The 13,391-nt window shown below is 44.9% G+C and overlaps 1 protein-coding gene across 1 annotated transcript; it reads left to right on the top strand.

Annotated features, from left to right (window-relative positions):
• Positions 1-231: 231 nt before the first annotated feature.
• GPBAR1 (G protein-coupled bile acid receptor 1) lies at positions 232-5,691 on the top strand. Its single transcript, XM_060262130.1, has 2 exons — positions 232-277; positions 4,563-5,691. The coding sequence occupies exon 2, from the start codon at positions 4,591-4,593 to the stop codon at positions 5,689-5,691; it is 1,101 nt and encodes a 366-aa protein (XP_060118113.1). The 5' UTR covers positions 232-277; positions 4,563-4,590.
• The last annotated feature ends 7,700 nt before the right edge of the window (positions 5,692-13,391 follow it).

Here is a 13,391-nt window from a genome sequence, read left to right as displayed (position 1 = left end):
GAGTCTTCTTCCTGCTCCTCAGCAGGCACCATTTGCCGCTTTCCTTTTCACTTGGCAACACTCCCAGCCATCTGACTGTTAGGGCTCATTCCCTTTATAGTGAGCAAAATTATTATGCTATACCATAGCAGCTGAAGATGGACCAGCCTTCGCCCAGGAGAGCCAGACAAGAAGTGACTGAAAAGTGTCCATACTCATCACATTATTGGATACAGTGGAAACCAGTACCATCAGGATGGCTATATGTGACTAGAAGAACCTGATAAATTTGCTAAAGGTTTGTTAATTCCTGTCTGACTCTTGATTTTTCAGGAGGGAGGGAGGGAGAATGAACAGAGCAAAGGGGAGGAAGAATGCTCCAGCCTGTACCGGGTTTGTCACCAAACTGATGCATCAGTCTGGTGTGGTGCCCATAATAACTTCACCATGGAGAAATTAACATGCTCTAGAGCATTCTGGGTAGACATTTGCCTGTTTTCAATCGAGGATGTTAGGTGAACATATGAACATATGAAGCTGCCTTATACTGAATCAGACATTTGGTCCATCAAAGTCAGTATTGTCTTCTCAGACGGGCAGCAGCTCTCCAGGGTCTCAAGCTGAGGTTTTTCACACCTACTTGCCTGGACCCGTTTTTGGAGATGCCAGGGACTGAACCTGGGACCTTCTGCTTCCCAAGCAGATGTTCTACCACTGAGCCACCGTCCCTCCCCGAGGTGTTATCAGGGTACCTTGAGTGTGTAGTGAAACAAACATTAGACATGGACCACAGCTCTCAGGGCCCATTGTGCCCCACTGATCAGACACCCCACACGCAGACATAGGCTTCACTTGCCCCTGTTTACCCAAGACAGACCCTATTTCTTGGAAGCTGACCCTAGTAAATAAGTTTCCCTGTTTTGCTTTTGGGAACAATGCTGAGAATGCTTTTTGTTAAAAAAAAATGAAGTTTGAGCCCAGTAGCACCTTTAAGACCAACAAAGTTTTATTCTGGGCAAAAACATGCACACTTTTTGAACAGTTAGCATGTACACACATGCACCAAAGTTTTCTCAATAGTCAACTCCCTCTAGATCTGTAGACGTTAAATCCAAGGTAGGCATCAGTGCAAGGCGCCTTCTGTTGATGTTCACTCATCTGCCCCCGGTTATCACCGCTCTTTGCTGCTGGTGGGAATGAAAGCAAAGGGTAGAGGAGTTCCTTAGGTAGAAGTGAGTCATCTCAGGCAACAGATTCCAAAGCTCCTAGTTTCCTACCAGGAGTAGCTGACAGCGAAGGGGCTGGCAGCTTTGATTTTATCATAGGCCAGTGCTGCCTCAGCTGATATAATACTGTTACACATATGGTAAAAAAGAATGCTCAAAGCATGTGCTTTGGGCCTCTTTTTTAATGTACACCTATATACAGCCAATAATAGCTAGCTTATATGTCTGTATGTGCTGTCAAGTTGCAAACTATTTGTGGTGAGCCCAGCAAGAGGCTTTCAAGGCAAATGAAAAGCAGAGGTGGTTTGCCAATTTTTTAAGACAATTTTTTAACAGCTACCATTGGAAATAATTTTCTACCGTATTTTTTGTAAGGAATTCATTTCTGTCTCTCCTATCCCACCCCCCATCACAGCATGTCACTCGATTAACCTTTTATAATTTATATTTTTAATTCGTTATAATTAGTTATAATGGGCATTAGTTAGTTATAATGGGCATAACTGCTTAGCAGACTAGGGTATTGATTTGCTCCAAACACTACGCTCCACCTGGACTGCCATTTTAAGATGATTGCCTAAATCCTGCCTTGTGACAAGAAAATAATTACATGGATTAGCTTTCTGTTCACCATGCAAAAAGCTGCAAAGGGAACAGGTAGCTATCTATCATCTCTGACTATAGCCAATTAAATAGCAAGCAGAAAATCTTTCATATAGTGAATTCCAAACTATATGCTGTGCTCACAGAGAAATGCTAATGTATTGCAAAAAAGTAAATTAAATAACAAAGGTTCCTTGGGAGCCCAGGGTATCCATTGACAGAGGAGGCAGTCTATTGCAACACTGTATGAGTCACTGCTCTCCATTTGTCTTTGTCTAATTAAAACAGTGGTTCACTCAGATAGTGTTACTGTTACTTGTGGCATAAGCATGAAATGAGCTTCTGTTTCAGTTCAGAAAAAAAGCAGCCCTTAACTGTTAGAAATTTGGAAACCCTTCTTTAAGAATATAGGAGTTGAATCATTTGACAAGACATCCCTGGAAGTAGGATTTCTTCTCAATTTCCAGTTTGATTAAAGCCCCTGACCTATGCCATTCTGTGTTTCCCCTTTTGTTGCACTTAGTTTTCAGCCTTTCAAAAGGACAGGGCTTCAACAAAGATTATTTCTGCTAGCAGTTGTGTCACTGTAATAGCTTAATTGATTCCTGTTACACACCGGCCAGATGGTGAAAGCCTTTCTCCAATAGCCTGGTGTTGTGTCTTCTTTATGAGCTTGTTAAAATATCATTCCTGGTCATTTCAGAGGCTCTTGTTTACAGAGCAGCTGCAATCATGGGTGATACTACACATATTCCTCCTGCCCATCCCCAACTTCATGATATTCTCCCTCCTCAGTTTTCCTCCTCAGGGGGAGGAACGGTGGCTCAGTGGTAGAGCATCTGCTTGGGAAGCAGAAGGTCCCAGGTTCAATCCCTGGCATCTCCAAAAAAGGGTCCAGGCAAATAGGTGTGAAAATCCTCAGCTTGAGACCCTGGAGAGCCGCTGCCAGTCTGAGAAGACAATACTGACTTTGATGGACCCAGGGTCTGATTCTGTATAAGGCAGCTTCATATGTTCATATGTACCAGCTGTTGGTCAGAAAGTGGATGATGGAATATGTCATGTCTCCTTAGATATGCAGTTTAACTTTTAGCGTTTCTGGTCTATAACTGACTGGACATTTTCTGTTGATTTTCTGCACGGAGCATGCCCCAAATCAAATGCCACTTGGAAATAATTGGACTTTTGGCAAGATGATTAAGGGTTGGACAGGCTATGAAGTTTTAAATGGTTACTAATAATTGGGTTTGTAAAAATTATAATAGCTGCTTTTTGTCTTCTTCAGCTAATAGGGTTGTCAGCTCTGGGCTGGGAAATACCTGGACATTTGGGTTGTGGAACCTGAGGGCAGGGTTTGGGGTGGGGAGGGACTTCAATGGGATATAATGCTGTAGAGTCCACATTCCAAAGTGGCTATTTTCTCCAGGTGAAGTAATCCCTGTCACTTAGAGATCAGCTGTAATCCCAGGAGATCTCCAGCTATCACCTGGAGCCTGGCAACTCTATTAGCTAAGGAAATGCAGCAGCTGTACGACTCCCCCCCCCTTTTTTTTAAAGATGCTTACTACAGAGTTTTTTCTAAAGAGCTCACTAGCACTGTTAGTTACACATTAAGACATTCTCTTAATTCCTCTTTTACCCAGTGTCTCCTTAAAAGCCAGCAATTGTTTCTTTCCCTTTTAAAAAAAACTGAGTCAGTGTCTAATCCATTCTGTTCTGATCAAAGACAACTGCAAAGAGATGAGGGAAGGAAGGGAGATTCTGTACAATATCAGAATTTTACTCTGTAGGTGCTCAGAGGCACTGACCTGCATGGTCCAGACTAGCCTGATCTCAAAAGCTAAGCAATGTAGGTCCTGGTTAGTATTTGGATGGGAGCCCACTAAACAAGCCCAGGGTCACTATGCAGAGGCAGGCTATGGCAATCCACCTCTGAACATCTTTTGAAAATCCTATGGAGTCATCATACATCAGCTGTGGCTAGATGGTACTCCCCACCACCACAAATCCTCAGAGGCAGGCAATGTGTTCCCAAATCTTCTTATTCTCCTACTAGCACACCATCCTATGGTATGTAACGTAACTGCAAGGGCTGAAGTTACAAAAAGGTGTGGCTCTCTTCAAAAGAGAAATTGCTCTTTCAAAGGAGGAAAAAAAAACAGAATGCAACAAATCACTGGCTGTATCTAAAAGCAAAAAAGAGAGAAATTTTGAACAAGAAATTTGCTTCCCCATAGCAACGCAAGATTTCTCTGTGAAGTTACTGCACCTGTAGATGGCTACAGGGTTGTTTTTTTTTTTAGCAGGAATGCAGTTCCAGCTGGCTTGGCATCAGGGGGTGTGGTCTAATATGCAAATGAGTCCCTGCTGGGCTTTTTAAACAAAGCGAGAGAGCGCTCTGGAAGGCTGCAATATAGATTTTTACAAATTGTACTTCATTCTCAATCATTCATTCTCATAATCAAAGCATATCCTAAAGCATACTATTAGGCTGGCTATCTGCTGAAAGGATTTTTTTTTTAATTTTTAAATTATTTTTTAAAAATTATTTTAATTGAGGTGATCAAAATTAGTTTGTAGCCCGAAATTATTTAAATACATACAATAGTGCCATTTTTTAATCCCCCCACCCCAGATTCATCCTCAGTTGCCAGGGAAGGAAATGTACGTAATTGCTGAACCAGACCTGATCTCTTTGCCCTATTCTCCTAATTTGTTGGATGATAAAACTGTTTTTTTTCCCGTTCCCATTAGGAGGTCTTCATTTCAGAAAGCACAGGGGATGGGAAATTCCTTGGCTGGGAATAAGTTCCAGGAGCTGATATTCTGGCTCACACGACCCTTGTCTGCTTTCATCATTTTAGCCAACCTCTTTATCATCACTGGGATCATCTTCAACCGCAAGCTCCATGGTGCCATCAACTGGTTCTTCTTAAGCCTACTTTTTGCCGATCTTCTGGCTGGGGCAGCCCTTCCAACTGTTCCACAACTTGCCTTTGAACAGCAACGGAGCTACCACCTTTGCTTCTTCATCCATGTAGCACCCAATTTCCTCTTTCTCTCCTTCTTAGCCAACCTTCTGGTGGTACACTATGCCAAGTATGTGTGCATCATCCACCCACTACACTACCACAAGTCCTGGGTGTATCGCTGGGCTGCTTTTTACATACTCTTGGCCTGGACTGCTCCTTTGATCTTCACCTGCGTCCCACTCATTTGGAACCAGTGGCAACCCAATCTCAACTGTTCCTTCCAGCTTGTCTTCCCCATGCCTTACCTCTACTTTGAGACCTATGGACTCCTCATTCCCACTATCTTCGCCATAGCCTTCATGTGCATCCGAGTGCTGTGCGTAGCCCGAAAGCAACTGAAGAGCATCACAAAACTCCTTCGTTCAGTGAATCGAGGCCAGGCCTCTTCAGAGCTGGAGCAGAAGCTGGAACTGCGGAATGCTAAGGGCATTGCCGGTGTGTCTCTCATCTTCTTGGTCTGCTGGGTTCCATATATTGCTTGCTTGAATATTTCATTGCTAAGCATAAGGTACTACTTTGTAAATTCCCTCACTCTCACTATTGTCACCTGCCTAGGCAATGGTAGTGCAGCAGCAGTGCCCATCTTCCTCAGTCTTATTGACCACCAATACATACAGTTTTGGAGGGATGTGGCCTCCAAATTCTGGGGGAGCTGTTGCCAAGGTCAGAGTTGCAGGCAAAAGCAAGCCAAGTCAAAGACCAAGATGCCACCTGGTAAGCCTTGTATCCCAGAGACAGACCCAGAAGGAACACGAGAGTGGTGTCCTCCCAATAAAGACCCCAAAACCTCACCAGCAACAGATGAAGCCAGATGTTTGGAATTAGCCATCAGGTTTGGCACAAGCCTCTGAAAGAGCTTTGTAAAGAATTCTGAAGAAAGGTGTGGGGTTTTTTGCCTATAGGACATATGAGTATCTTATCTTTCAACGGATTCTGTCCAACTGTGAATTTACCAAGAATGAGTTCTGCTTCTATGTTAATATAAAGGAATCTGCCATACTAGTATCAGATTGGTTTATCTGATGTGCTGTGCTTCTGGTTTCTTTATTGTTGCTGTACATAGTGTGTGATGCATCATAATTTCCATTAGGCTCTCTGTTCGTTATTAACTTGATCCTGCCCAAACCAAGCCTTTGCTTGATTGCCTTAAGCTTTACTGTACATAACAAGCATATACCGTACTCTCATCTTCTGAAATCAATGGGACTTAAAACTGCCCAGATTGGTGTGGATTGTGCCCCATAGGAAAGAGCTACTCCCCCCACCAGTCTTGTAGAAAGAGGAGATAGGTGTTCCTATTTTATTTCTGTTGAAGGGTGGTGTGGCTTTTAAAAATTCTACGACCACAGAGGCCCATGACTGTGAAGGCACTATTTCCACCTGTCTTCAAATGGCCATGCCCCCAAACAGCTATCTTGTTCCTAACGTTCAAAACTCAGGATATGGGCTCTGTTGAGCATTGACTTTGAAGCCATTTGGGTTACCAGCCTGCCTTAATTTCTTCCTCTCTGCATTGCTGCTTGCTGGAGTTTGTGTTTCACACAGATGCAGAGCCTCAAGCTTCCTGCTTCACCGCTATTAATAGTGTTTCTGTTTATCATGGAAACAGGATGTCTGTCTCATGTGGGAAACTCAAGATTGCAAAACCAAGCCATTTGCCTTCTCCTAAAATGGTATTTTAAAGCAGGGTACCAAGTACCATCCAGATATCCTTTAGTGAGTTTTGTGACTCAATCCTTCAAGTGCAAGTCCAGAGAAGAGCAAAACCATGGTCGCTGGAGCACCACATTATAAACATCACTTACATTGCAGTTGAAGGATTGAGTTCCATTGTCAATTTTGTAATTTTTTGCATTAAGCCTGTGGAAGCTTCAGAGAAACGGAGACAGAGAGGCGCCACCTTCGTAGCTGTCTGCTACTGTTGGCTTTTTTTCTATAGCAGTTTGATTCGTGAAGAAGACTCTATCTTGCCAGTTCTTGGTTGAAACCATTTGAAGGAGTATTGGTCCCAAGAAAGACTGTGCATATTATTGAACGTCACCTATTTTGTCCTTTCTAAGGACCATGCATATTGTATGATTTCATCTCCCTTTTTGCACTCTACTGGAATATACATGGGTTGGGGGTGGGTGAGATAAATTCTGCTGCCCAAACTCCCCTCTCCTCCCCATGTGTGCCTAGACTGAATGTCTGGAATGAGCTTTTGTTTGGTTATAAATGCTGAAATAAAGTGAGGGCTTGGGTGGCCTTATTAGGGGTTAGATAAGTTAAGTTATACCCCATCCTAATGTGGACAGGCGGATTGAGTAATGGCAGCAGGGAACTAAGAAAAGAAGTGAAGAGAAACATTGCTGGAATTAAGGGGGTGGGGAGCCTTTAATGAACCTGCATACATTTTATCTCTCTCCACTGATCCCCATAATCGCCACCAAATGCGATTATGCGATGAGATGACATTCACAAGGGCCTGCTTTCACTTTGGGCTGGAGCGTATCCTCCTGCTGGTCCTTAATTCTCAAAAGCAAGGGGATTTGCTCAAGGCTTTCTTTCTGCATTCTGGAGTGTCACGAACAAGCTCGGCCGCAGAATGGCTTCAGCAGCAGCAGTTCAATCCCTCCTCCTTCAGCAGTTTTCTGTCTTCTGTATGGCCATTTGAGTTGAACACCCTCAACCTTCTCCTGGGGCTCTAGGTGTTGTTCATATTGTGGTCAGTCTCCCCTTCCCCTGATCCTTGACATTACTTCAGATAGAAGGGAAGTTTTGAAGCAGTAGTGAGGCATATGCCATTCAGTTGGAAAGTTTCCTTAACTAGTAGAATCTGAGACAGCTGGGACACTTGGGGTAGAGTAAGAGACATAGGCTTTTACATGATCTGAGGTGCTCCATGTCAGCGGGTATGGAAAAGCACCAACTGTGTGCAACTGCAAGCGTGTTTAAAATGTACCTATCCAGAAGGGATTTGTGATCCAGAGCATGTGATCTACCTATGAGAGTAATCTTATTACCGTGCACATGTAATAGAACTAGGTATAAGGCCTATTGTGAGGCAAAACACAATGGGCTTTAAAAAGAGGCTCTGCACAAGTGCCCCCCCACCTCTGCTATCTTCCCACCCACCTAAGTGAAGGCATTCTCTCCCCTCCACCCCTGGTGTTCTCATCCCCCAACCACCTCTTCCTCTCAACTACCCTTGCACTCTTGGCACTCCATTACTCCCTCCACCCATGATATTCACTTACCCCCGTACCCTTGCTTAATTCCTCCCACCAGCCCTTGGCTTTCACTCATTCCCCCCACCCTTGCTGTCTTCCCACCCACCCCACAGCTAAAACAGATGCCAGCTTTCCCCACTCCTGTGTGTGTGTGCATGTGTCCCCTGTGGTGGTTCAAAGCCCTGTAATAGGCCCAGAATGAAGATAAGGAAGAATGATGGGATGGGGTGGGGTGGGCACGATGACAGTCAAACAGATGTTGAATCTCAGCCTTCCTTCTGCCCACAGTGCATTGTTGCTGCCTTTTCTTGTCATATTCAACCTTGTGGTGTTTAGCATCAGTGTGGAGCTTGTGGCATGACCTGGGGAGTTTTTGGCCTGGCATGATTGTGTTGTGGTATACCATAGAGAATGTACCACAAGGCAGCCATTTCTGAAGGGCAACTGATCTGACTCCAGCTTTCCATATCCTTCCCCCTCCCTGCAGCCTCTACCTAGGAAAAGTAGTTTTTCTCCACAGTGGAGACCAAAGCAGGAGGATAGCAACCTTGTCAAGGTATAATGACCGTCTACCCTGCAAAACAGCCATTTTCTCCAGGTGAGCTGATCTCTGCCATCTAGAGAGTAGTTGTAATTCTGAGTGATCTCCAGTCCTCACCTGGAGATTGGCAACAATGTTTCCAGAGGAGGAAATCACTGGTTTGGAGGGTGCAGTCTATGGCATTGTACCTGTCTGAGGTTCCGCCCCTCCTCAAACCCTACCCTCTCCAGACTCATCTCCACAAATTTTCCAACCTGGAGTTGGCAACCCCATCTCCTTCCCAGACAACCAACCTACCTATAGCTGATCTTTCCGTCTCCTCCCCCTCCCCAACAGCCTCTACTTAGGAAAAGGGCAGTCTTTCTCTGCAGTGAGGACCGAAGCAGCTTACATCATTCCCCTCTCCCCCTTTTGATCTGCACAACAACACTGTGAAGTAGGTAAGGCTGAAAGTCTGACTGGTCCAAAATCACCACTCAGCTTCCACAACAAAAACCTGGGTCTGGCAGACTCTGCTCTAAAACACTAATTGCTATGCCACACTGGATGTCATAGGGGGGCTGCTGTTGAACAGGAGCAAGCAGCCAGGCCTAGTTAAGTCATGTGAGTGAGGTGGTATCAAGTCACGCAGAGGGTGCTGTCAAGCCTAGGGTAGCCAACCTCCAGGTGAAGCTTGAAGATCTCCTGATCTCACAACTGAACTCCAGACAACAGATCTCTCTCCTCCCTCTGGAGAAAATAACTGCTTTGGAGGGTGGACTCTATGGCATTATATTCAGTGGGGGCCTCTCCCCTCCCCAAACTCTGGCTTCCATAGACTTCACCACAAGATCTCTAGGAATTTCCCAACGTAGAGCTGGCAACCCTAGTCAGGACTGGCCCCAATGAGTTCTCCTTCAAAGGCCATAATAGGCCTGGAAAGGGCCTCGCCCCACCTTTTACTGACAGAACCAAGCTTGGTTACCTCCTATTGACAGACTGCCTTCCCCAGTGGTCCAGTCCTCATCTGTCCTGGGACTGGAGGGTGCAGCTGCTCTTTGATCGACATGTGGCTCAGTCAAAGGGAGGGTAGGTGAGTCATCCCCAATACAGTTAGGCTTTTATATATATCCGATTACTTCTCATCCTACTGACCCTGCAAGTAGTACATTTTAAAGCTAACGAAGCAAAAAAAGTTCAATGCCATTTGTTTCCAACAATGGCATTGCGGTACATTATCCCAGGGACTCTTAGAAATGACTCCAATATTTAATGTTTCACAATGCATGTTATCACGGGGTACCATCAAAGCCAAATTTTATTTCCCCCCCTGGAATGCATACCACAGATACATAAACAATGACTTAAAAAAAACCCCAAAACATTGTGAAAGGGTTGGCCTTTATCTGGCAATACAAAACTGGAGCTGAAACAGCTGCAAAATGTAACTGGGAGGTTCAGTGTGATCTGTATACCCCTAGCCAAGATAGCTACGAAGGAGAGATGAATGGCTTAACTACAGCGCAAAAGTTTTCGAGGCTAAGGTTTCAGACACTCTCACATAAAACCTACCATAGGCAGGGACACTGCCCCAGGAAGATGCTGTTGGTTCACTCTGAGTGATCTTGTCAGATAATGTGGAGGACAAAAAAGCAAAAGGAAATCTGGTAAGTGCAGGGCTGCAGTTAGTTCCTTACATTATTTTTGCAATCAAACCAGCTTAAGTGTCTTTGGGCAGCTAGCACTGCGTTAGATCCAATCACATTTCTCAGTGGTGAAAAAGGGAGGGGGGACCCCTCCAACTACCAAAAAGGCTATGCTGGGGGGGGTCTTTGAACCTCCATGAACAAAAGTCATGCATAGGCTTCCCAACCCCCCCCCCCCCGCCCTGCCGGAGGACCCCTGAATTAGCAGCCTAATCCCCCGCTCCCTAAAAATCTGATAGCAGGGGTGGGGGGTGGAACGGCGTCGTGTCTCTTTCCCTGCCTGTCTTCAGTCTTCTCCCTTCCTCCGAGTTACAAAGACCCGCCCACCACCGGCCTGCTATTCGCTCCAGTCTGGCCTCCCTTCACGAGGTGCATGCTGGGACTTGTAGTCCTTGCATCCTCTCACGTCTGCTGAGCATTAATCTCTATGTGGAGATTGATTCTCATAGGGTATAATGGGGAATTGATCTGGAGGTTTCGGGGGCTCTGGGGAGCTTTTTTTGAGGTAGAGGCACCAAATTTTCAGTATAGTATCTAGTGACCCTCCCCAAAGTATCTCCCAAGTTTCAAAACGATTGGACCAGGGGGTCCCATTCTATGAGCCCCAAAAGAAGGTGCCCCTATCCTTATTTCCTATGGAAGGAAGACATTTAAAAAGGTGTGCTCTCCCTTTAAACGCGATGGCCAGAACTCCCTTGGAGTTCAATTATGCTTGTCACACCCTTGTTCCTGGCTCCGCCCCGATGTCTCCTGGCTCCACCCCCAAAGTCTCCTGGCTCCACCCCCAAAGTCCCCAGATATTTCTTGAATTGGACTTAGCAACCCTAGTCATGCAGGATGGGGCAGGGGCTCTAACTGGCCAAAACTGAATGGCAAGTTGGAAGAATGCAACCCACAGCTCCATACAATTTTAGTATATAGTTTTGAGAGACCAGAAACAGCGGGACTCAGATAAATTATCAGTGTTCTAGTGGGTATGATCGTTGTGTCCGACTGTAGAGATGAACCTGAATTGTGAAGTGTTGACTGCAAAATACAGGGTCAGGTGCGTAGCCGTGATGGTCTGCAGTAGAAAAGCAAGCTATGAGTCACATCTTAAAAGACCATTAAGATTCCCAGGGTATCAGCTTTCAAAAGTCAAAGCTCTGATCATCACATGCCGTTTCTGATCACTTAGACCTCTTAAGAGTAATATTTCACTGCCATTCTTAATCTATAATGGTTTTAACTGTTTTATTTAACTTAATTTATGAATGTTTAACTTCATTTATGAATGTAACTTAACTATATTTTAACTGTCTTTTATAGTAATGATTGTATTTTATTGTAATCATGGTTTGTACCATGTCCTGTGAGCCGCCCTGAGCCTGCCTTGGCGGGGGAGGGCGGGATATAAAAATAAATTTATTATTATTATTATTATTCATGAGGACAAGAAAGCACCCCTGAATGACAGGGCCCCTTATCCCAATAGATGCTGCAACGACACTATCATTAACCCAAAAGGAAAAGAGCTCCATAACAAAATGAACAAGAAGTGCCTGGAAATCTTTAGGTATGGTAAGCAGTAGTGAAGACATATTTCACCAAACACTGGAACAGGATTTAAAAAAAAAAAAAATGATCCAAAGGTCTGTTGTAGGGAGGGACGGTGGCTCAGTGGTAGAGCATCTGCTTGGGAAGCAGAAGGTCTCAGGTTCAATCCCCGGCATCTCCAAAAAAAGGGTCCAGGCAAATAGGTGTGAAAAACCTCAGCTTGAGACCCTGGAGAGCAGAGGAGGGATGGTGGCTCAGTGGCAGAGCATCTGCTTGGGAAGCAGAAGGTCCCAGGTTCAATCCCTGGCATCTCCAAAAAAAGGGTCCAGGCAAATAGGTGTGAAAAACCTCAGCTTGAGACCCTGGAGAGCAGAGGAGGGATGGTGGCTCAGTGGCAGAGCATCTGCTTGGGAAGCAGAAGGTCCCAGGTTCAATCCCTGGCATCTCCAAAAAAAGGGTCCAGGCAAATAGGTGTGAAAAACCTCAGCTTGAGACCCTGGAGAGCCGCTGCCAGTCTGAGAAGACAATACTGACTTTGATGGACCAAGGTCTGATTCAGTAGAAGGCAGCTTCATATGTTCAACACGGATGTCTTGCTCTGCCTTGGCTGTGATCATTCCCAAACCTGGTTAAATATGATCCTGTTGGAAATATTGTAGCGAAAGCGCTTTTGGAAGCTGCATAGACGGACAGTGTGAATTTTTGTGCAGGTCCTGCCCCCACAGGTGCCGTTTCCCTTACCTCAGCATCTTAGTGGCTACCCTTCCCCCCTCATTTTGGAGGGCTTTCGATTTGGAATTAAGATCTACTGGTTCCCAGCTTTCATTTTTTAAAAGTTAGTCTCGATCACATCTTGTTGTCAAGTCACAAGGGGGATTGTGCAGCCTGCCTTCTTTTTTTTCCATGAAAGCTGATGGGAACTAGTGAATTATGGAGAGATCACTCTAATGCTGTAAGAATACAGGAATTTCAGATTAAAAAAAAAATAACCTAAAAGCTTTGGAAAGCCCTCAGGTATGGGAAGGGGTTCATGTCTACAGGACACCGAGAAAAGGAAAATCAGCGTGGAAGCTCCATGGCCACTATTAACATCTCTGCATTTATTACAGCAATGAAGGCAACACAAAGTAGCTTACCTGTCTATGCTTTGAAGTTGACCAAAAAAGGCTCTTGCGTGAACTCACGATAAAGTTCATTCAGTAAAAAAAACTCTTCAAAACTCTGCCCCCCCCAATCTCTGTATATGATCTGTTGCCTTGCCTGCACTGCTTCTGACAAGTCATTTGAAGACAACTCTACCCTGCCCTCCATCCCAGTTTCACACAGGTTTAACCATATAGATACCTTTACCGTTTTCTATATTTTAAGTTGTCAGCTGCCTTGTGTGTGCGTTTCTAAAACAGGGGTGGCACAGAAAGGCACTGTGCTGCAGCACTGTACTCTATAGGTTTTATGTCACGTGCAACACAAGAGGAAGTGATTCTGTGCTTTGCCCCCAGAATGAACTGTCCTGAGAAGGCAAAAGGGCACAGCATCCATATTGCCTTCTGTCAAATGACTGCAGCTCTCTTAACCCC

The sequence above is a fragment of the Heteronotia binoei genome, chromosome 21 (genome assembly GCF_032191835.1).
Source record: "Heteronotia binoei isolate CCM8104 ecotype False Entrance Well chromosome 21, APGP_CSIRO_Hbin_v1, whole genome shotgun sequence".
NCBI classification, from domain to species: domain Eukaryota; kingdom Metazoa; phylum Chordata; class Lepidosauria; order Squamata; family Gekkonidae; genus Heteronotia; species Heteronotia binoei.
This window is presented reverse-complemented; position numbering and strand designations above follow the sequence as displayed.

What these genes read in the sequence shown, in the direction of transcription:
- GPBAR1 (XM_060262130.1), top strand. Translation starts at nt 4,591, where the DNA reads ATGGGAAATTCCTTGGCTGGGAATAAGTTCCAGGAGCTGATATTCTGG.